The following is a 21,157-nucleotide window of genomic DNA, read 5'->3' as shown; positions in this document are numbered from 1 at the left end:
TGTATTTTCTAAATTTCATCAATAGATAAGAGTTAATAGGTTCTTTAATAATCACATATTGATAGGCACTTTCCCCCCAAAGAATAAAAACAAAAATATGTATGTTTATGGCCAAATTAAGTAATTTGACCTTATGCCCATCTCTGCATTTTGGTGATATGTGGCTTTTTATTTTTTAATTCATACAAATAAGAAAAAAACAAATAACTATAATGAGTTTTCTAGAACTTTTAAAATATGATAAAATTTTTCTCTTCACAAATTTCAATTTCTCAGTGTTTGTCATTTCTGTGTCAGTACCTGGTAGAATTTAAAGGTTATACTATTTGTTTAGAGTTTTGTTTGAAGGGCTTTGTCTTACAGTTTGACCTCCTGATTCATAAGTGACTTACATATACTGAAAATAATTTTTACCATAGAAATCATTCCTATTTAGAAGGTAAAACTTTTAGTCATAAAGTAGGTTTTATTTTCTTAACCCTTTTATGTAGATACTACTTTTCTTAATTGCTACAGATAAACCTAATAATCCTGATTTAAAATTTTTCCTCCAAAAATCCTATATGTGATATATATATACACATATACATACATATATATATGTGTGTGTGTGTGTGTGTGTGTGTATATATATATATATATATATATGTATATATATATATGGCTGCATTTACTCACTTTGCAACAAATCTCTGATGAAGAGACTTTTTCCTGTATGGTATTTACTGGGATTCTATTCAATGGAGGCATGCCAGGGGTTGAGCATTCAGTGAAGGTTGACCAGCATTGCTGCTTCTTATTGAAACTTTGAGTGATGTTCTACCTAAGATGGGTTCTAGACAGAAACCCTCCCAGGTTATTTGCTTTTGACACTCTTTCCCTCCATTCTAAATGTTTTACTCATATTTTCTAGGAAGATTAATGTCTGTAGTAGGTGAAAGCTTCAAATTTATTAGCAGGTTAAAGAGTCCCTTGAGAAAATGAATATTTATCATTAGAAACTCTGCTATAATTGAATAAATGAAAAGTGTACATTTTTCAGTGAAATACTTGTTATTCATTTTACAGGAGATAGTTGTAATCATTGGATGTATTTTAGTGATGCAACGAAAATAAAAAATGGTTGGGCCAACGAGTTGTTACATGAATTTGAGTGCAACGTTGAAATGCTTAAACAGGCTGTAAAGGATCATGATGTAGGTTCACCTCCTAAATCCCCAACACATGCCTCTCCCCAGCACACACAAACAGGTATTTTACCTCTAACAACATTATGTCATTCCCCTGATATTAATTGGGTGTGTGTATGTGTGTGAGTGTGTGTGTATGTTCACCATATGGTATTTTCTGTAAATAAATATGGTGTTTAATTAATGTCTAAAAAGCCTGTACCTCATTCGGATCATAGGCTTATAGATCAAAGCACTTTATAAATTAATATGACTAATAAAAGTAATACCCATGTAGAATATTTCAAACTCTTAAATGACAGGTAGATTTCTCTTTTTAACAAGAATTCCACCCAAAAGTTATTGTATGAGAGTTTCTTCAATGTGATATGATTCCCATTTAAAGAATAATTATCACAAAATAAAAGAGTAATCATCATAATAACTTATGTTCTTATATCAGTTTATATATAAAGTATTTCCACATATGTTACCTTGTTTGAGAAATTAGGGTTCATCTATATTTCTAGTAGCTGTCTTAGTAATAAAAGAGTGACTGGTAAAAATAATTTTACTATAAATTAAAAGGAATTTTTGTTTCCCACAGAGAAAGACTCAACTCTGAAAGGGACTTCCAAAACGCCTACAGTGTTACCTCAACAATCCAAAGTTAAGTTAATGTCTAGTTCTGTTGTGGTTAGACTTGCAGATTTCAATATATACCAGGTATGTTTTATTTCTTAAATCTTCTGATAAACACCTTTAGTATCTCCTGCAAACAACTCTTATAAACCAGTGCCACCATTTTATTTAAAAACATCTTGACCAGTATTGTGAAATGACTAAATTAGACAGAATAGAAAATACAGTTCATTAATTTTCACTTATATGGTTACCCAGAATTAGGCAAACTGTGAGGTTAAGGGCACAGTTTGCCAGACTGCCAAGTCTGCACAAGACTTCTGACACCACTGTAGTTTCTGGGGTTTCCCTAAACTACCCTCAGATTCGAGAATTTACTAGAAAAACTCAAAGAACTCGCTGTAATCAGTTATACTCAGAGGCACATTTATTACAAGGCAGGAATACGAATTAAAACCAGCCATAGGAAGAGAGCACAGAGTGGAGTTTCAAAGGGCTCCAAATTCAGAATTTCCTTGTCCCTAGGACACATTAGCCTCCCAGAATGAACATGTAACAATATGTATGAAATATTGCCCACGTAGTTGAACTCAGTCTCTACAGGTGGTCTTAAACACTACTAAGACTATCAAGTGTGGTCAGTCCCATTCTGAGTCATCTTGTGAGCATAAACTATCAGTTGTGGTCTCAGGGGTCTACCATGAATAGGAAATTCCAAGACTTTAGAATTACCTCCCAGGACTTTCCCAGGGGTCCAGTGGTTTAGACTCTGCCTTCCATTTCAGGGAGCGTGGATTCGATCCCTGGTCGGGGAACTAAGATCCCACTTGCCATGCAATGCGGCCAAAAAAAAATTTAAGAAGAAAACATGAAAAAAAAAAAAGAATTACCTCCCAAGAGTAGGGACAAAGGCCAGACCTCTCTTTGTAGGCCAGATTCCTTATTTCACAAAGCTCTTAGTGGAATAAACTAGAACACGATATTTGCTTAATTAACTACTAAGTATTGACTACACTGTGAACATAATTTTATAGCTAAGAACTCTGTCCTATTTATACTAACATTCTTATTCAGGCTATAATCGGTACAACATGGTCTAACATCACAATCCTTGAGACCAACACGGTAAAAATATGACCCTTTTTTTTTTTTAAATAAAGGATTTCAAGTATGTATTATCATTTGTGAATTGTGTGTATATTTTGATAAGTCTGTGTCTTTGAGACTTAGTTTTATCTGGAAAGGTTTCATTTTACTCAGTAGTTTTCAACTGGGACCAGTTGTGCCCTCCAGAGGACATTTGGCAATGTCTGAGGACAATTTTTGTTGTCACAGCTGGAGGGGGTTGCTGCTGATGTCTAGTGGGTAGAGATCAGTGTTGCTGCTGAACATTCTACAGTGCACAGGACAGCCCCCATAACAAAGTTATCTGGCCCCAAATATCAATAGTGCCAATTCTGAGATACCCTGATTTAAGAGTTACTTTCTTATTGTGCAATTGCTTCTTTCTTTATGTTCTCTATATAATGCATTATATTTGAATAAATTCATATGGAAATGGGGAAGGGGAATCACCCATAATCCCATATGATTGAGAATGAAATACAATAAAGAAATCCGACATACACGAATACATCAGAACAAAACAAACAAAAGTAACTGGAAGAAAATAAGATAGTATGTTCATCCCAATTTGAATAACTTTTTAACTATTAAAAGAAAAAGGAAAAAAGCTATTGTCTACTGTATAAAATAACTTGACACTCTGGAGTTGAAAAGAATTTGTTTCCATGCATGCAGAGAAAAGCTTCTTATTAGACAATGTAAGGAACTGACTTAAATTTATGAAGACTGTACAAATAATCAAAGGTTTGATTAACAATTTATACAAGGGGAAACAAGTAAAACATTGAAGAGTCATTCCACTTCACATGAGAAGTATACATGTTTGTTGAATGAATGAAAAAAAATAACATTGAGATATATCCCTGGGTCTGCTAAACAAGCATAAATAAGTGAAACTGATAAAATGCTATTGGTTGAACTTTGGAGAAATTCATATACAAGTTTTTGATGTGATTATAAATTAGCTGTTTTGGGCAGAGAGTGAAAAATGTGTAACATGAATCTTAAAACTAATAGTCTTTTTGGAAAAATAATTTAAGAGCTTAAACTATTTGACAGGAGCATTTATAGTGTACTGTTAATTTTAAATTAATTTTTATTGTGGTAAAATATACATGACATAACATTTATCATTTTAACCATTTTTAAGTGTACAGTTCATTGGCATTAAGTATATTCACATTGTTGTACAACCATCACCACTGTCTGTCTCTGTAATTTTTCTGTTATTCTAAACTAACATTCTGTATATAATTATTTTTCATAATAATGAATTATGGTAAAGAACTATTATAAAGTACATAGTTGGGAAGCAGTCTAGTCTTGAGGACTTGTATCTGTGTCCTGACTCTGCCACTTATTTGTATTGTCTTACAGAAATATTCTGTCTGTTATTGTAAGGCTCAAAGTAGTAAGTTTGCAAAGAAAATTGTACAGAGTTGACTTTGTAATAAGAATCCAAAGAGGTTATAGTTTTATGAATAAGTTAATTGGTATTATTTTAAAATAATTTAATATGAAATTAAATATATGATAAAGATTACATTGGCAATTAACTAATTAATTATTGGAAGTAGTTTTAAGAGTTTGAAGTACTGTCCATGTTGCATAAATTCTTTGGAAAGGGCTTTGTTTAGTGTTACTTCAATAAAATTAATTATTTTTTCAGGTCTCTACAGCAGAACAATGTCGTTCTTCCCCCAAAAGCATGATTTCTTGCAATAAAAAATCCCTGTATCTTCCACAAGAAATGTCAGCTGTCTATATAGAATTCACAGAATATTACTATCCAGATGGAAAGGATTTTCCAAGTAAGAGAGTTTCCCTTTTTGGTATTGTTTGTCCATTACTTGGGAAGTTGATTTTTTCTTGCTAAGTTTTCAAGTATTATAAATGTGAAAAAAGAAAAAAGTCCATTGTTCTTTGCCCTTGTAATCATTGTGTTTAGTATATAACTCTAGTATAGCATTTTTACTTACTTATTATTTGTTCATATGTTCTTTTCCCTTACTAGCTTGTAGCATCCTTGTTATCAGGAACCATGTAGTATTCATGCTTCATTTTATCCCTGAGGTTTGACTCATTTTTGTTCTTAGTCGTTGTTGTTAAATGAAAGAATGAATGAAAGTTAGGTTATTGTAGAATAAGGTCATTTTTTTTTTTTAGTAAAACTTCATTTATATTTCAGCTACATAAAACTCTATTTCATTAAAAAATGAATAGTGAAGTCAGCCTTTTAGTTATAGAGAATTTGGGAGGCTAGGTTTTGATACCCAAATGTATACCTTGGACAACTTTTGGCACTGTCTTTTGTTAGAAACATTGAATTACATGAATTTTTATTTGTAAGCTACTTTATGATTATACATTTGTATTCTTTGTTATTGTCTCAGTTCATCTAATTCTTCAAACTAAAATTTACCTTTGTTTATGTGGTACCTTTTTCATTATTTTGGTTGAAAATTATAGTTGAGAAAAAGTGTTTAAATGAAATAGGTTATATTATTTGAGGAAAAAAAATTTTTTTAAGTAGAACTCCAGATTCTTTGACCTACTTAGCTCATTTGTTTAATATTCACTTAATATAGGTTTTTAGTTTCAAAGGGAATTTCTGATGCTCATGCCTTTGTTGTTAAATTAAAAAAAAGATATCCTTTGGAGAAAGAAATTACTTTGGAGAAAGAGATGTCAAACTATTTTATCATTTTAATCCTCATTTGTAATGACCTTTTAGTATCTAATCTCCTCACCATCTTCATGCTTTTCAGTATTCTTTTGTGTATTTCAAATTTGTTTTCTCTTCTACCTCCTTGACTGGAACAGTGAGAAAATTAAGATAGGTTAAGGCATTTGCTCAGCACCTTTATGAAGAATAAAATGGCACAGCTGAAACTCAAGTATAGGTCTTCTAAATCAAAATTCTTCTTACCCTTTCCCCCCAACTATATTTCACTGCCTCCCCAGGTTATTCACAACTATTTACCTGTAATTGGATAATCCCATTGTTTCCAACACCCACCCCCCAAATTGTTTTCCTTAAATAATGTCTCATTCATTGAACTAGTAACTTTTCTTCAGACTAAAGCCTATAGTTTCCAGGATTTCAGACTTCTAATCTAGGTTTATTTCTATCAGTTTTGTTAACATGCACCAAGGGAATTATAATCCCATTCTATAATCTATATGATTTTTTCTGATAAAAATATAAAACTCCTTCCCAGCAATGTAAATCTTAGCTACCTAGGAGTGAAATCGGTTGCTTACGTTTAACTGTTTTCAACTTTTTATTATGGAAAATTTCAAACAGATATAAAAGTAAAGAACATAGTATACTGAATCCCTGTGTATAGGGATCCATTTTCAGTCCTCACATTTCGTCTTTCTGTTAAGCGATCCAACTTTAAAAATATATAACCTTTTTTTATAATTGTAAATGTAACATACATTCATTATATTAAAAAAAAAAAGAGAAAATGCCAAAAATTTAAAAAATGCCTGTGAGCCTACAACTTAGAGACAACTTCTACTAACATAAGTGTATCAGTTTGCTAAGGCTGCCATAATAAAATACCACAGACTAGGTGGTTTAAACAACAAATTTATTTCCTCACAGTTTTGGAGGCTAGAAGTTCTAGGTCAGAGTGTTGACAGGGTTGTTTCCTCAGAGACCTCTTTCGTTGGCTTGTAGATGGCTGTCTTCTCACATGGTCTTTCCTCTGTGTGTATCCATTTTTTAAGCTCTTCTTATGGCACCTGTCATATTGGACTAGAGCCCACCCATATGAACTCATTTTTACCATAATTGCCTCTTTAAAAGCCCTATCTCCCAATACAGCTCATTCTGAGGTATTAGGGGTTAGAACTTCAGCATATCAATTTTGAGGGGATGCATTTCAGACCATAACAATAAGTATAGTGTTGTTAGTCCTGTTTTTAATGTATGCGTTTCTTTAACATGTTTGATTTACATCCTGTCCTTTTCCCTTAATGATCCTAGTTTCTACAAGTTCATTTTAAATATCTTTAATAGCTATGTAATAATCTATTTCATAAGTAGACCCCTGTAAGAAACTGCAGGTAGATCTCTCTACTGCTTAGTGTAGCAGGTTTCTTCCTCCATCCCAGGATATGCAGTCAGGGTTCTTCTATCCTGGACTACATTTGCTCTCTAGTTCTCTCTGTGGCTGCCATCATCACTCAATCTATATTTGAGATTCCCTCCACTTTCTTCCCTTGACATGATCGCTTCAGCAACCCACTTCCTTACTATCCTCAGAGATAAGCACCTCCACATCCCAATAAGATGTTTCTGTTTATATATATAAATATATACATTTAAATTTATTTATTTATTTTTGGCTGCATTGGGTCTTCATTGCTGTGCGTGGGCTTTCTTTAGTTGCGGCGAGCAGGGGTTACTCTTCGTTGCAGTGTGAGGGCTTCTTATTGCGTTGGCTTCTCTTGTCGCACAGCACGGGATCTAGGTGCGTGGGCTTCAGTAGTTGCGGCACACGGGCTCAGTAGTTGTGGCTCGCAGACTCTAGACCACAGGCTCAGTAGTTGTGGTGCACGGGCTTAGTTGCTCCATGGCACATGGGATCTTCCCAGACCAGGTATTGAACCTGGGTCCCCTGCATTGGCAGTCAGATTCTTAACCAGTGCGTCACCAGGGAAGTCCCAAGAAGGGAAAGTTTTTGAAGGTTGCTTCTTGCTGACTGTAACAATAGGAAAAGAAATCAAAACAATACCTCTTATTTATACAGTTAGTTTTAGATTAAACTGTATACATTTTTTTTTTTTTCGGTATGTGGGCCTCTCACTGTTGTGGCCTCTCCCGTTGCGGAGCACAGGCTCCGGACACGCAGGCTCAGCAGCCATGGCTCACGGGGCCAGCCGCTCCACAACATGTGGGATCTTCCCGGACCGGGGCACGGACCCATGTCCCCTGCATCGGCAGGCGGACTCTCAACCACTGCGCCACCATAGAAGCCCTGCATACTTTTTCTTTAACATCTTTATTGGAGTACAATTGCCTTACAATGGTGTGTTACTTTCTACTGCATAACAAAGTGAATCAGCTATACATATACATATATCCCTATATCTCCTCCCTCTTGCGTCTGCCTCCCACCCTTTCTATCGCACCCCTCTAGGTGGTCACAGAGCACTGAGCTGATCTCCCTGTGCTATGCGGCTGCTTCCCACTAGCCATCTGTTTTACATTTGGTAGTGTATATATGTCCATGCCACTCTCTCACTTCATCCCAGCTTACCCTTCCCCCTCCCTGTGTCCTCAAGTCCATTCTGTTCTCCATAGTGGCTGTATCAATTTCCATTACCACCAACAGTGCAAGAGGGTTCCTTTTCTCCACACCCTCTCCAGCATTTATTATTTGTAGATTTTTGTAGATTTTTTGATGATGGCCATTCTGACTGGTGTGAGGTGATACCTCATTGTAGTTTTGATTTGCATTTCTCTAATGATTAGTGATGTTGAACATCCTTTCATGTGTTTGTTTGCAATCTGTATATCTTCTTTGGAGAAATGTCTGTTTAGGCCTTCTGCGCATTTTTGAATTGGGCTGTTTGTTTTTTTGATATTGAGCTGCATGAGCTGCTTGTAAATTTTGGAGATTAATCCTTTGTCTGTTGCTTCATTTACAATTTTCTCTCCCATTCTGAGGGTTGTCTTTTTGTCTTGTTTATGTTTTCCTTTGCTCTACAAAACCTTTTAAGTTTCATTAGTTCCCATTTGTTTATTTTTGTTTTTATTTCCATTCCAGTGGGAGGTGCGTCAAAAAGGATCTTGCTGTGATTTATGTCATAGGGTGTTCTGCCTATGTTTTCCTCTAAGAGTTTTATAGAGTCTGGCCTTACATTTAGCTCTTTAATCCATTTTGAGTTTATTTTTGTGTATGGTGTTAGGGAGTGTTCTAATTTCATTCTTTTACATGTAGCTGTCCAGCACCACTTAGTGAAGAGGTTGTCTTTTCTCCATTGTATACTCTTGCCTCCTTTATCAAAAATAAGGTGACTATAGGTGTGTGGGTTTATCTCTGGGCTTCCTATCCTGTTCCATTGATCTGTATTTCTGTTTTTGTGCCAGTACCATACTGTCTTGATTATTGTAGCTTTGTAGTATAGTCTGAAGTCAGGGAGCCTGATTCCTCCAGCTCCATTTTTCTTTCTCAAGATTGCTTTGGCTATTCGGGGTCTTTTGTGTTTCCATATAAACTGTGACATTTTTTGTTCTAGTTCTGTGAAAAATGCCCTTGGTAGTTTGATAGGGATTGCATGGAATCTGTAGATTGCTTTGGGTAGTAGAGTCATTTTCACAGTGTTGATTCTTCCAATCCTAGAACATGGTATATATCTCCATCTGTTTGTGTCATCTTTAATTTCTTTCATCAGTGTCTTATAATTTTCTGCATACAGGTCTTTTGTCGCCTTAGGTAGCTTTATTCCTAGGTATTTTATTCTTTTTGTTGCAGTGGTAAATGGGAGTGTTTCCTTAATTTCTCTTTCAGATTTTTCATCATTAGTGTGTAGGAATGCAGGAGATTTCTGTGCATTAATTTTGTATCCTGCTACTTTACCAAATTCATTGATTAGCTCTAGTAGTTTTCTGGTAGCATCTTTAGGATTCTCTATGTACAGTATCATGTCATCTGCAGACAGTGATAGCTTTACTTCTTCTTTCTGATTTAGATTCCTTTTGTTTCTTTTTCTTCTCTGATTGCTGTGGCTAAAACTTCCAAAACTATATTGAACAAGAGTGGTGAGAGTGGGCAACCTTGTCTTGTTCCTGATATTAGTGGAAATGGTTTCAGTTTTTCACCATTGAGAACGATGTTGGCTGTGGGTTTGTCATATATGGCCTTTATTATGTTGAGGAAAGTTCCCTCTATGCCTACTTTCTGGAGAGTTTTTATCATAAATTGGTGTTGAATTTTGTTGACAGCTTTTTTCTACCTCTATTGAGATGACCATATGGTTTTTCTCCTTCAGTTTGTTAATACGGTGTATCACATTGATTGATTTGCATATATTGAAGAATTCTTGCATTACTGGGATAAACCCCACTTGATCCTGGTGTGTGATCCTTTTAATGTGCCATTGGATTCTGTTTGCTAGTATTTTGTTGAGGATTTTTGCATCTATGTTCATCAGTGATGTTGGCCTGTAGTTTTCTTTCTTTGTGACGTCTTTGTCTGGTTTTGGTATCAGGGTGATGGTGGCCTTGTAGAATGAGTTTGGGAGTATTCCTCCCTCTGCTATACTTTGGAAGAGTTCGAGAAGGATAGGTGTTAGCTCTTCTCTAAATGTTTGATAGAATTCGCCTGTGAAGCCATCTAGTCCTGGTCTTTTGTTTCTTGGAAGATTTTTAATCACAGTTTCAATTTCAGTGCTTGTGATTGGTCTGTTTATATTTTCTATTTCTTCCTGGTTCAGTCTCAGAAGTTTGTGCTTTTCTAAGAATTTGTCCATTTCTTCCAGGTTGTCCATTTTATTGGTGTATAGTTGCTTGTAGTAATCTCTCCTGATCCTTTGTATTTCTGCAGTGTCAGTTGTTACTTCTCCTTTTTCATTTCTAATTCTTTTGATTTGAGTCTTCTTCCTTTTTTTCTTGATGAGTCTGGCTAATGGTTTATCAATTTTATTTATCTTCTCAAAGAACCAGCTTTTAGTTTTATTGTTGTTTGCTATTGTTTCCTTCATTTCTTTTTCATTTATTTCTGATCTGATCTTTATCATTTCTTTCCTTCTGCTAACTTTGGGGTTTTTTTATTCTTCTTTCTCTAATTGCTTTAGGTGTAAGGTTAGGTTGTTTATTTGAGATGTTTCTTGTTTCTTAAGGTAGGATTGTATTGCTATAAACTTCCCTCTTAGAACTTTTTTTGCTGTATCTCATAGGTTTTGGGTTGTCGTGTTTTCATTGTCATTTGTTTCAAGGTATTTTTTGATTTTGTCTTTGATGTCTTCAGTGATCTCTTGGCTATTTAGTAGCGTGTTGTTTAACCTCCATGTGTTTGTATTTTTGCAGATTTTTTCTGTAATTAATATCTAGTCTCATAGCGTTGTGATCAGGAAAGATACTTGATACGATTTCAATTTTCTTAAATTTACGAAGGCTTGATTTGTGACCCAAGATACGATCTCTCCTGGAGAATGTTCCATGAGTGCTTGAGAAGAAAGTGAATTCTGTTGGTTTTGGATGGAATGTCCTATAAATATCAATTAAGTCCATCTTGTTTAATGTATCATTTAAAGCTTGTGTTTCCTTATTTATTTTCATTTTGGATGATCTGTCCATTGGCGAAAGTGGGTTGTTACAGTCCCCTACTATGATTGTGTTACTGTTGATTTCCCCTTTTATGGCTGTTAGCATTTGCCTTATGTTTTGAGGTGCTCCTATGTTGGGTGCATAAATATTTATAATTGTTATATCTTCTTCTTGGATTGATCCCTTGATCATTATGTAGTGTCCTTCTTTGTCTCTTGTAATCTTTATTTTAAAGTCTGTTTTGTCTGATATGAGAATTCCTACTCCAGCTTTTTTTTGATTTCCATTTGCATGGAATATCTTTTTCCATCCCCTCACTTTCAGTCAGTATGTGTCCCTAAGTCTGAAGTGGGTCTCTTGTAGACAGCATATATACGGGTCTTGTTTTTGTATCCAATCAGCCAGTCTATGTCTTTTGTCAGGAGCATTTAATTTATTTACATTTAAGGTAGTTATCTATATGTACCTGTTACCATTTTCTTAATTGATTTGCATTTAAACTGCATATTTTTCCATTAGTGAAGCAATGAAAGATGTTTTCTGTCTCTCCAAATGTGTTTGCTATCATCTACATGTAGTATCACTTTAATTTTGTAAATAACATTGCAAAATCTTTTAATCTTAATTTAAGAAGAATAAAACTTGGTTAAAATGTATTTTCTTTTCTCAGGGAAGATTTAAAACTATCAGTTTATTAAAAATCTTTAAAAATTTTTTTTCTCCACAGTTCCATCTCCCAACCTTTATAGCCAGCTGAATGCACTACAGTTTACTGTGGATGAAAGAAGTATTCTATGGTTAAATCAGTTTCTGTTGGATTTGAAACAGAGTCTTAATCAGTTTATGGCTGTGTACAAGTTGAATGACAATTCAAAATCTGATGAGCATGTTGATATTCGAGTTGATGGCTTAATGCTAAAGGTACCATATAAACAAGTGGCTGTGAGAACAAAACCATTTTTACAGAAGAAAAGTTATTTCCAGGATTTAAGATGGGTGCTCAAATATAAGTCAACTTCATTGCAATATTAATTTTGATTTTGAAATTTGAATTTTAATATCAGTTTTCAATTATGGAAGCTTTAAGAGACTGCTTCCCCACCCTTCTCCACCCCTTTCTCTACTTTTCTTCCTTTTCTTCCCCCTGCTCATCCATTTAGAGGTAAGCAGTAGAAATAAATTTAAATGTCTTTTTTTTTCTACTTCTTACTGGAGCTCATCCATTTGGAGGTAAGCAGTAGAAATAAATTTAAATATCTTTTTTTTTCTACTTCTTGCTGGATCTGATAAAATTTTTTTAAGAAGGGTAAATAATACAGTGACACTTTTAAGTTATATCTGGGTTTTATTTGTTACATTTATTCTGTTATTAATATCCAAAGATAAAAGAAAGTTGTGTAATGCCAAAGATAAAAGAAAGTTGTGTTTTATTATAGCCAAGTAGTTGATAATCAGAATTCCATGGATATTTAAACTTTAAAGGAAGGAAGCTAAAAAAAAAAAAAAACAGTATAGTGTAGTAAATAGAGTAAGATTTGGGCATGGATGAATATTTCATTTTCTAGCTCTGTTGCTGGTAGCCTAAATTTACATACCCTTAATTTCTTCTCTGTAAAATGAGATTAATAATACTCAATGGTTGCATTGCAGAAATGTTTTAAAGATCGTTTCAAAGACCTTAAAATATTCAATATAAAGACACACTTTATAACATTTATAATTATAATTTAAAACAATTACATAATGATCTTTACATTTTGTGAATATGGGCAGTTTGAGTTTTAAAACCAGTCAGTTTGAACTCTTTGTTGTGAATATTTTGAGGACTGGGCTTTATTATCTGTAGAAAATAATTTTACTAAATCGTTTGACTTATACTCCTAAGTTTATTTTATTAATAGTTTTATCCCAGAAAAGTGATTCTAATGACAGTTGTCCAGTCATTCCATTTACTTATCTAGTCATCCTCCAAATTGCTTGGATTTAAAATATCATATCAAAAAATTATCTCTTCCAAACTTTGTGCTTTCTTATTTACTCAGGGTGTATATATACTCAGGGCATAGTAAGCATTTAATTCAGTTTTGTTCCTTTTATTTTGTGATATATTGTCTACAAATATGTATATGTGTGTTATGTACTTTATTCATTATTTATTGGGCTTTTTCCTTTGGTTGTTTTCTTAGTTGTTAATCATTTAAGCCTTTTTCATTTGGTTTAATAAGCTTTGGGAGGGAGAGTATTTTATGTCAAGATAGAAAATTAGTGTTTTGGGGCAAAATGTCAAAAAGAATTCCTGAACCAAGTCATGCTCTTAATTATTTTATCTTCAAGATATATGGATTTGTAAGTCAGACTAGATTAATGTTTTTTCTCTTCTAGTTTGTCATTCCTTCTGAAATGAAATCTGAATGTCATCAAGATCAACCACATGCAATTTCTATTCAGAGTTCAGAAATGATTGCTACAAATACAAGATACTGTTCAAACTGTCGACATTCTGATTTAGAAGCTTTGTTTCAAGACTTCAAAGATTGTGATTTTTTCAGTAAAACATATACCAGTTTCCCCAAATCTGGTGACAGTTTTAATCTTCTGCATCCAATCTTCCAGAGACATGCTCATGAACAAGATACCAAACTGCATGAAGTTTATAAAGGAAATGTTACTCCTAAGTTGAATAAATACACTCTTAAAACTTCTGCTGCCACGGATGTTTGGGCTGTGTACTTTTCTCAATTTTGGATAGATTATGAAGGGATGAAAAGTGGAAAAGGACGACCAATAAATTTTGTAGATTCTTTCCCTCTTTCCATCTGGATTTGTCAACCAAAAAGGTATGCATTGTCACAAAAATTGCTGCAGACTTGTAATCAAATATCTCTAAATACCTCACAAAGTGAGTCTAGTGATCTGACTGGCCGATGGAAGCGGAAAAAGCTCTTGAAGGAGTATTATAGTACAGAGTCTGATCCCTTGACAAATGGTAGTCAGAAACCTTCAGATACATTTTTAAGATTTTCCTCTTCATCATCAGATGCAGATATTCATGTCCTGGTTCACATTCATAAACATGTCAGTATGCAGATCAATCACTACCAGTATCTGCTCCTGCTTTTCCTCCATGAGTCACTTATTTTGCTTTCAGAGAATTTAAGGAAAGATGTAGAAGCTGTGACTGGCAATCCAGCTAGTCAGACATCCATTTGCATTGGAATTTTACTTAAAAGTGCAGAAGTGGCTCTTTTGCTTCATCCAGTAGATAAAGCAAATAGTCTTAAGTCTCCTGTTTCTGAAAGTGTGAGTCCAGTGGTTCCTGATTATTTGCCTACAGAAAGTGGAGAATTTTTGTCTTCAAAAAGAAAACAAGTTAATAGTGGTATAAAACAAATTAGAAGTGTAACTGTTAATCATATGTCAGACAACAGATCTATGAGTATTGACCTTAGCCATGTCCCTTTGAAGGATTCTTTGCTTTTTAAATCAGCTAGTGATACAAATCTGCAGAAAGGTATTTCTTTTGTGGATTATTTATCAGATAAAAATTTAGGGAAAATAAGCGAAGATGAAAGTAGTGGAATTGTTTGCAAAAGTGGCTCAGGAGAAATTGGATCAGAAACAAGTGGCAAAAAGGATTCGTCTTATACAGATTCAAATAGTGTCTTAAACTACAGAGAAGACTCAAGTATCCTGTCAGTTGATAATGGTGGTAATCAGAACATGCTTTCAAATAGTTTAACTAGTAAAGGAAATGAAACCATAGAGTCAATCTTTAAAGCTGAAGATTTGCTTCCAGAAACAGTTTCACTCTCTGAGAACATGGAAATCAGTAAAGAAGAAGCACCCACAGTCAGAACACTTACATCACAGTCATCTTTAAGGTAACAACTGACTGTTAGAATTTGGGGTGGGGGGTTTGTTTTATTTGTGTGTGTGTGTGTGTGTGTGTGTGCGTGCACACACGCATGTGCATGTACTTATGAGTATATTTTGGCTTTGGACAGAAAACCATGATAAATGTGGCATTGTTAGAGTTAACACATGGAAGAGTAGGGTTTTCAAAATATGAAAATACTTTAAGCTTATATAATTTTAAAAATTGTGTATACTATATAAATATATATTTATTTTGTTTGAAGTATTCTTTAGAAAGAATTCTTTTCCTTTTATGTGATGATTTTCCGATAATTTTGTTTGTTAACAGTAGAAAGCCTAAGGAACGTTGCCCACCCAACATGGCTCCACTCTCTGTTTCTTACAAGAACATGAGAAGAAGCCCCTCACAAACCTCACTGGACACCATTTCACTTGACAGCATGATATTGGAAGAACAGTTGTTAGAAAGTGATGGAAGTGATAGTCATATATTTTTGGAAAAAGGTAAAGCAATACAGTTTAAGAATTCATATTATATATACACAAATCTTAGAAGTGGTATTTAAGTTTTTTAATTTATATTCAATAATCAATCACAGCCCAAAAAGACTTATTTATTTATACACACATACATGCACAATACAAAGAGCATTGTACCTAACTTTCTAATGGTTGTTTCATTGCTTCTTTTGACCAGATACTCCTTCCTTTTTATGGACGACATCCAGCAATTATTTATATACAGTCATTTAGATCGTAAAGCAGACAACATTAATTCTACTAGCCTCTATCACAGGGACTCCTATATCTGGAATTTTGATTAGGTAGGCTTAATTTGCATGATGAATTCTCAACTATGTGGTCCTATGACTGGAATTTTTCCAGACTGGATCTGTTGATTCCCATAACCAGAATTCTCTTTCATACATGATAGTGTATGATGGAACTACATGGTTCCCCTATTTTATTCAGAAGCAACTAATGCCCTAGTACAGACCACTAGGAATGACTTAGTATTAGATGCATCCCCATCACTAAGGCATTGGGGACTTTGTGAACAGGAATAAAACCATGGACCATAGCCAGAGAATAGTTGCCACAGACCCTAAAGCATAAGAGACCAGAGGCAAATGTGAATTACTTTGTATATGAAGAGTAATAAACCTATTGATGTAGTTGAAAACAGCTTAGGTAAGGAAAGGCTCATAGCTTTAGAAACTGAAGCTTAGAGAAATGAATATACAGTCAGGAAGTAATAGAGGCAGATTTGGAACTCAGCTAGTCTGACTCAGGAACCTCAGTTTTTAACCAACCAGTATGCTATGCTAGTACCCCAGACTTGGGAAATGATTACTATATGTAAACTAAAAGCCTTAACCCAACACTTTTATAGGCAATTCATAGCAAACCCCTTTCCAGCATACTTTACCAGTTAAATGTAGACAAGTTACTGGTATGGGTCAAAAAATCTATTCTAGATTCACAGATAGCTCTATTGCCTAGTTCCCTTGCCCCCTTATGGCTTAAAATTCTACTTTAATAGAGGATTTCTGTTTTGTGATCAAATGATGCTTCAAAAACAGTTCCTCTAGAAAATATCTCTACTTACTCGTAAAAAGCATCAGTGATTTTCTTCTTATTTCTGAAAATTAAATAATAAAAGTGACTACCACTCAATGTGGAGAACTTGGAAAATATAAACAACTACAGTTTGGAAAATAAAATAACCCAAAAGTCCCACAATCTAGAGCTATCGATTATAATTTATCTTATAAATGTGTATATATATATATATATATATATATATATATGTATGTATTCACATATATGTATATTTGGTATTACATCACATATATGGTTTTTCAACCTGCTTTTTATCACTTGTCTATATTAACTTGTCATAAGAATGTACCCTCACCTTTTAATTGTTTCCCTGATACTGGATGTTTAGATTGTTTATAGTTTTTTCACAGCTATAAAATGCTATAATTATATCATTGTTCATAAATTTTTGTCTTCATTTCTAATAACTGTCTTAGAATAGATTCCAGCAGTAGGCTGATTTTAGGATCTTGAAAAATACAAGGGCATTAATTTTATGTGTAACACTTAGACGGTATGTGACTGTACATTCGTTATTCTCCTGAACTGTAATAATTTTCTGTCAAAGGAATTGATTTTCATTGGGAAAAGACTTGTTTTTTCTGAGTTCTCTTTTGTTTTGTTTTAATTTTACAAGAACTATATGAATACTTTCTCTTTAAAAAAAAATCAGATGTCATGGGGATATCTAGAATATCACTTTAATACCACCCTTACTCTGCCCTGATACCATTCCCCATTCCGGAAGTAACTACCATTGACTTTTGGTATATATTGACATAATTCCAGACCTTTTTCTGTGTGTTTTTATATACATTCATGTTTATACATATGCACACTAATGCACACATACATATACACATACACATATACATACATAGGTATATTGTGAGTACATATTTTTGAATATACATGCATATTTATAAACGAACAAATGTGTAGCTGGAGTACCACTCCACCACAGGCTTCTAACTAGTCTCCCCAATTCTCTTCTTGTCAATTTCTTGTTCATACTTCATTCCACAGGCAGAATATTCTTTTAAAAATGTATATACTATCATGTCAATTTCCATTTTAGTCCTGATAACTTCTAACAACTATAAGGCTATTAAGTTTAAAAAACTTAACATTACTGACAGTTGCTCCATGTGATATGGCCCCAGCTTACCTTTTCTGCTGTTTTCCCACGTGCTTACTACACTTTAATTATACTATAGTATATTTCAGTCTTTCTGTCAATCTCTTCACTATGACAAACTTCTTTAGCCTTTGTACCTGTGCCTAGAGTGTTCTTTTTTCTTTCTGTTTACTTTAGCTTAAATATTATCTTATCTGTGAAATCTTAACCTCTGGCAATGTTAGGAATTCCCTGTGAAATGGGAGTTTATTATCTCCTCATACCACAATTGTATTTATGCATTTTCCCTGGCCCTAAAAATCATTTTATTCATCCATTCAATAAATAATTTATTGAGCACCTACTGTTTTGTCAGGCACTGGGTTAGAACCTAATTATATAGTAGTAAATATAATAATAAAAAATTATTACAAAGAAAGACAAATACTATATGATGTCATTTATATGTGAGATATATTTTTTAAAATCCCAAATGAAAACAGAACAAAACCAGGCTTATAGATACAGAAAACAGATTGATGGTTACCAGAGGGTAAGGGAGTAGGAGAATGGTCAGAATGGATGAAGGGGATCAATTGTATGGTTATGGATGGTAAACTAGACTTTTGGTGGTGATCACTTTGTAATGTATACAGATATCAAATTATAATGTACATCTGAAAAGAAAGAAATTTTTAACCAGCTACTTGGAATCTGCATTCAGCAGAGTGTTCTTTCAGTGAATGGAAGTGATACTCATTTTATAATGCATGCACTGAAGTGTTATGAAGACATAACAAAGATGTTTCTAACAACAACAACAGCAACAAAGTAAAGCTTTGTAAAATACTATCGCTTAAGCAAAAGGATTTAGTGAAAGAGTAACTTGATTGCTTGTATCCTTCAGTGAATTAATCCTTGAAATCATTTTCAGAATTATTAGCCTTTTTTTAAATATAAAGTCAGAATCCATGCAAGATTGAAGTGAAAAAAAATTGAGGCTTTGTTTTGTGTCTTTGGTTCTTCTGATTTTTCTAGATTCATTTTCAATAGTTATTTTTATAGTATTTTTTTAAAGTATTGATGTGTTATGGACACAAAATTTTTTTTAAATTGCCTTTTACCACAGACAGTTTGAGAAATATTGAAATATAGCATGTTGAGAAATTAAGGCAGGTCGATAAGGATGGAGAACAATCACATTGACAATAGTAGCATTAACTTCATGTAGATGAAGGGGAATGAAAAGGGAAATGAAGTGGTCAGACTGGGACCACTGAATGTTGGGTAGAATAGAGGAGGCAAAGCTGGCTGACCAGGAACCTGCTAGTAATGCCAGCACCACACCTGCAATGGGAAGAACACAGATTGTGGTCGGCTGTGGTAGATTTCTTTTCATACTGTCTAAGTTTAGGGTTTAGTATCTCTAACGTTTTATTGTGGAAAGTTATTTCTTATTATTTGCTAACTAACCACAGTTTAATTTTTCTTTGCTTATTGTCTTTTAAACATGGTTGTGCTTGAGAAAGTGTTGAAGAAATAATCTGTTTTGGTTAGATAAATGTAACATTGTTGGACCATGTGTAAACTGATTTTAATTTAATTCAATTATTTCTGTATTATTTCAGGTATTAAAAAGAACTCAACTACAAATTACCAGAGCCCAGCAGATCGGGCAAATGCCAGTGAAAACCTACAGAATTATGGTGAAACCTCTCCAGATGCCATCAGTACAAATTCAGAGGGTGCTCAAGAAAATCATGACGACCTGGTAATCTATTGAGACATTCTATGAAGAGAAATGCCACCAACTTTATCTCATATCCAATATGTACACATTTAAAGACATTAATATGTAAAATGAATTGACTTAGATTGTGGGTGATTTACTTTGCTCTTTCTACTCTTGAAATTTTTCCTTTGCTCTTACTGAATCATTTTTTTCTGAATTTCACTTTTCTGATTTTTTTTTTTTTGTATTGAGGAGGGAAGATTCTATGTTTCTTTTTTCAGTTCTTTATATTTTGATCTTAGTTCAATTTAAATACACTTTGAGAAAGTTTGATAGTAAAGATGGTGGTCAGTCCTTATGAGGGGCTGTCTACAAAAGAAATGTTACTGGTTTATTTTAAGCCATCTTCGCCCAGTGAAATATTCTTATGGATGACTTAGAAAATAAGTTCAGCATTGAGTGAAAATAATTTCACTCAGAAATGTCATATAATTAATCTTTGTGACCTAAAAATATTCTCTTGACTAAGTAGGAAGAAAGGAAGTGGAAGTTTATCACTGTAGTGCAATAACTGCTTTCTGTTGATCACAAATATATTTTTGGTTTATTAAGTCACAGTTGTATTTTTAGAGGTTATAGTAGTTTCCTTTGTTATTTCCTAAATTTTGTTTTAAATTATTTGGTATACTAATATTATTTATGCAATCCTTCTTAGATGTCAGTTGTGGTGTTTAAAATTATTGGTGTTAATGGAGAAATTGACATCCGAGGGGAAGATATGGAAATCTGTCTTCAAGTAGACCAAGTGACACCAGATCAGTTAGGCAATATGAGTCTACGGCATTACCTTTGTAATCGTCCAGTAGGTAAGACTTTAACATGATTTAAACTTTTTTTAATTTAATTTTTAAAAATTAATTAATTTTTGGCTGAGTTGAGTCTTTGTTGCTGCGTGGGGGCTTTCTCTAGATGTGGCGAGAGGGGGCTGCTCTTTGTTGTGGTGCGCGGGCTTCTCGTTGCGGTGGCTTCTTGTTGTGGAGCACGGGCTCTAGGTATGCGGGCTTCAGTCGTTGTGGCTTGTAGGCTCAGTAGTGGAGCACGGACTTAGTTGCTCCGTGACATGTGGGATCTTCCTGGACCAGGGCTTGAACCCGTGTCCCCTGCATTGGCAGGTAGATTCCTAACCACTGTGCCACCAAGAAAGCCTAAACTTGTTTTGTTTTTACCCATATGATTTATCAGCAATTCTGTCTTTGATATAAATGCATTCACAGAAAATGACATTTATTTATAATAATGCAAGAGATTTGTTCTTTTAGATTACCATATTTCAATAAAGTACTTTAAGTTATTAGAAACATAACCTGTTGAAGAGGTACTTCCTCATTTATCTTTGTTTTTGCTGTTAAGTTCCATCTTTTACTTTTTCAGTTGTCCCATTCTTTGAGATGATAGGTCTGAGAAAACTAATATCTTTTCTATATTAAAAGAGTGATAGGGGCTTCCCTGGCGGCGACGTGGTTGGAATTCCGCCTGCCGACGCAGGGGACACGGGTTCGTGCCCCGGTCTGGGAAGATCCCACATGCCGTGGAGTGCCTGGGCCCGTGAG

The 21,157-nt window shown here is 34.1% G+C and overlaps 1 protein-coding gene across 1 annotated transcript in view; it reads left to right on the top strand.

Moving 5' to 3' along the window:
• Positions 1 to 21,157, top strand: part of BLTP3B (bridge-like lipid transfer protein family member 3B) — a 105,718-nt gene that overhangs the window by 57,299 nt on the left and 27,262 nt on the right. The window contains 8 exon segments of the mRNA XM_060025449.1: positions 1,069 to 1,251; positions 1,777 to 1,895; positions 4,606 to 4,747; positions 11,948 to 12,141; positions 13,603 to 15,101; positions 15,425 to 15,600; positions 19,444 to 19,586; positions 20,263 to 20,413. Coding sequence (XP_059881432.1) covers positions 1,069 to 1,251; positions 1,777 to 1,895; positions 4,606 to 4,747; positions 11,948 to 12,141; positions 13,603 to 15,101; positions 15,425 to 15,600; positions 19,444 to 19,586; positions 20,263 to 20,413 — 2,607 coding nt within the window.

Source organism: Delphinus delphis, chromosome 11 (assembly GCF_949987515.2).
Source record: "Delphinus delphis chromosome 11, mDelDel1.2, whole genome shotgun sequence".
In the NCBI taxonomy this organism is placed as follows: Eukaryota; Metazoa; Chordata; class Mammalia; order Artiodactyla; family Delphinidae; genus Delphinus; species Delphinus delphis.
Note: the sequence above shows the minus strand (reverse complement) of the source record. Positions and strands in the feature narration are given on the sequence as shown.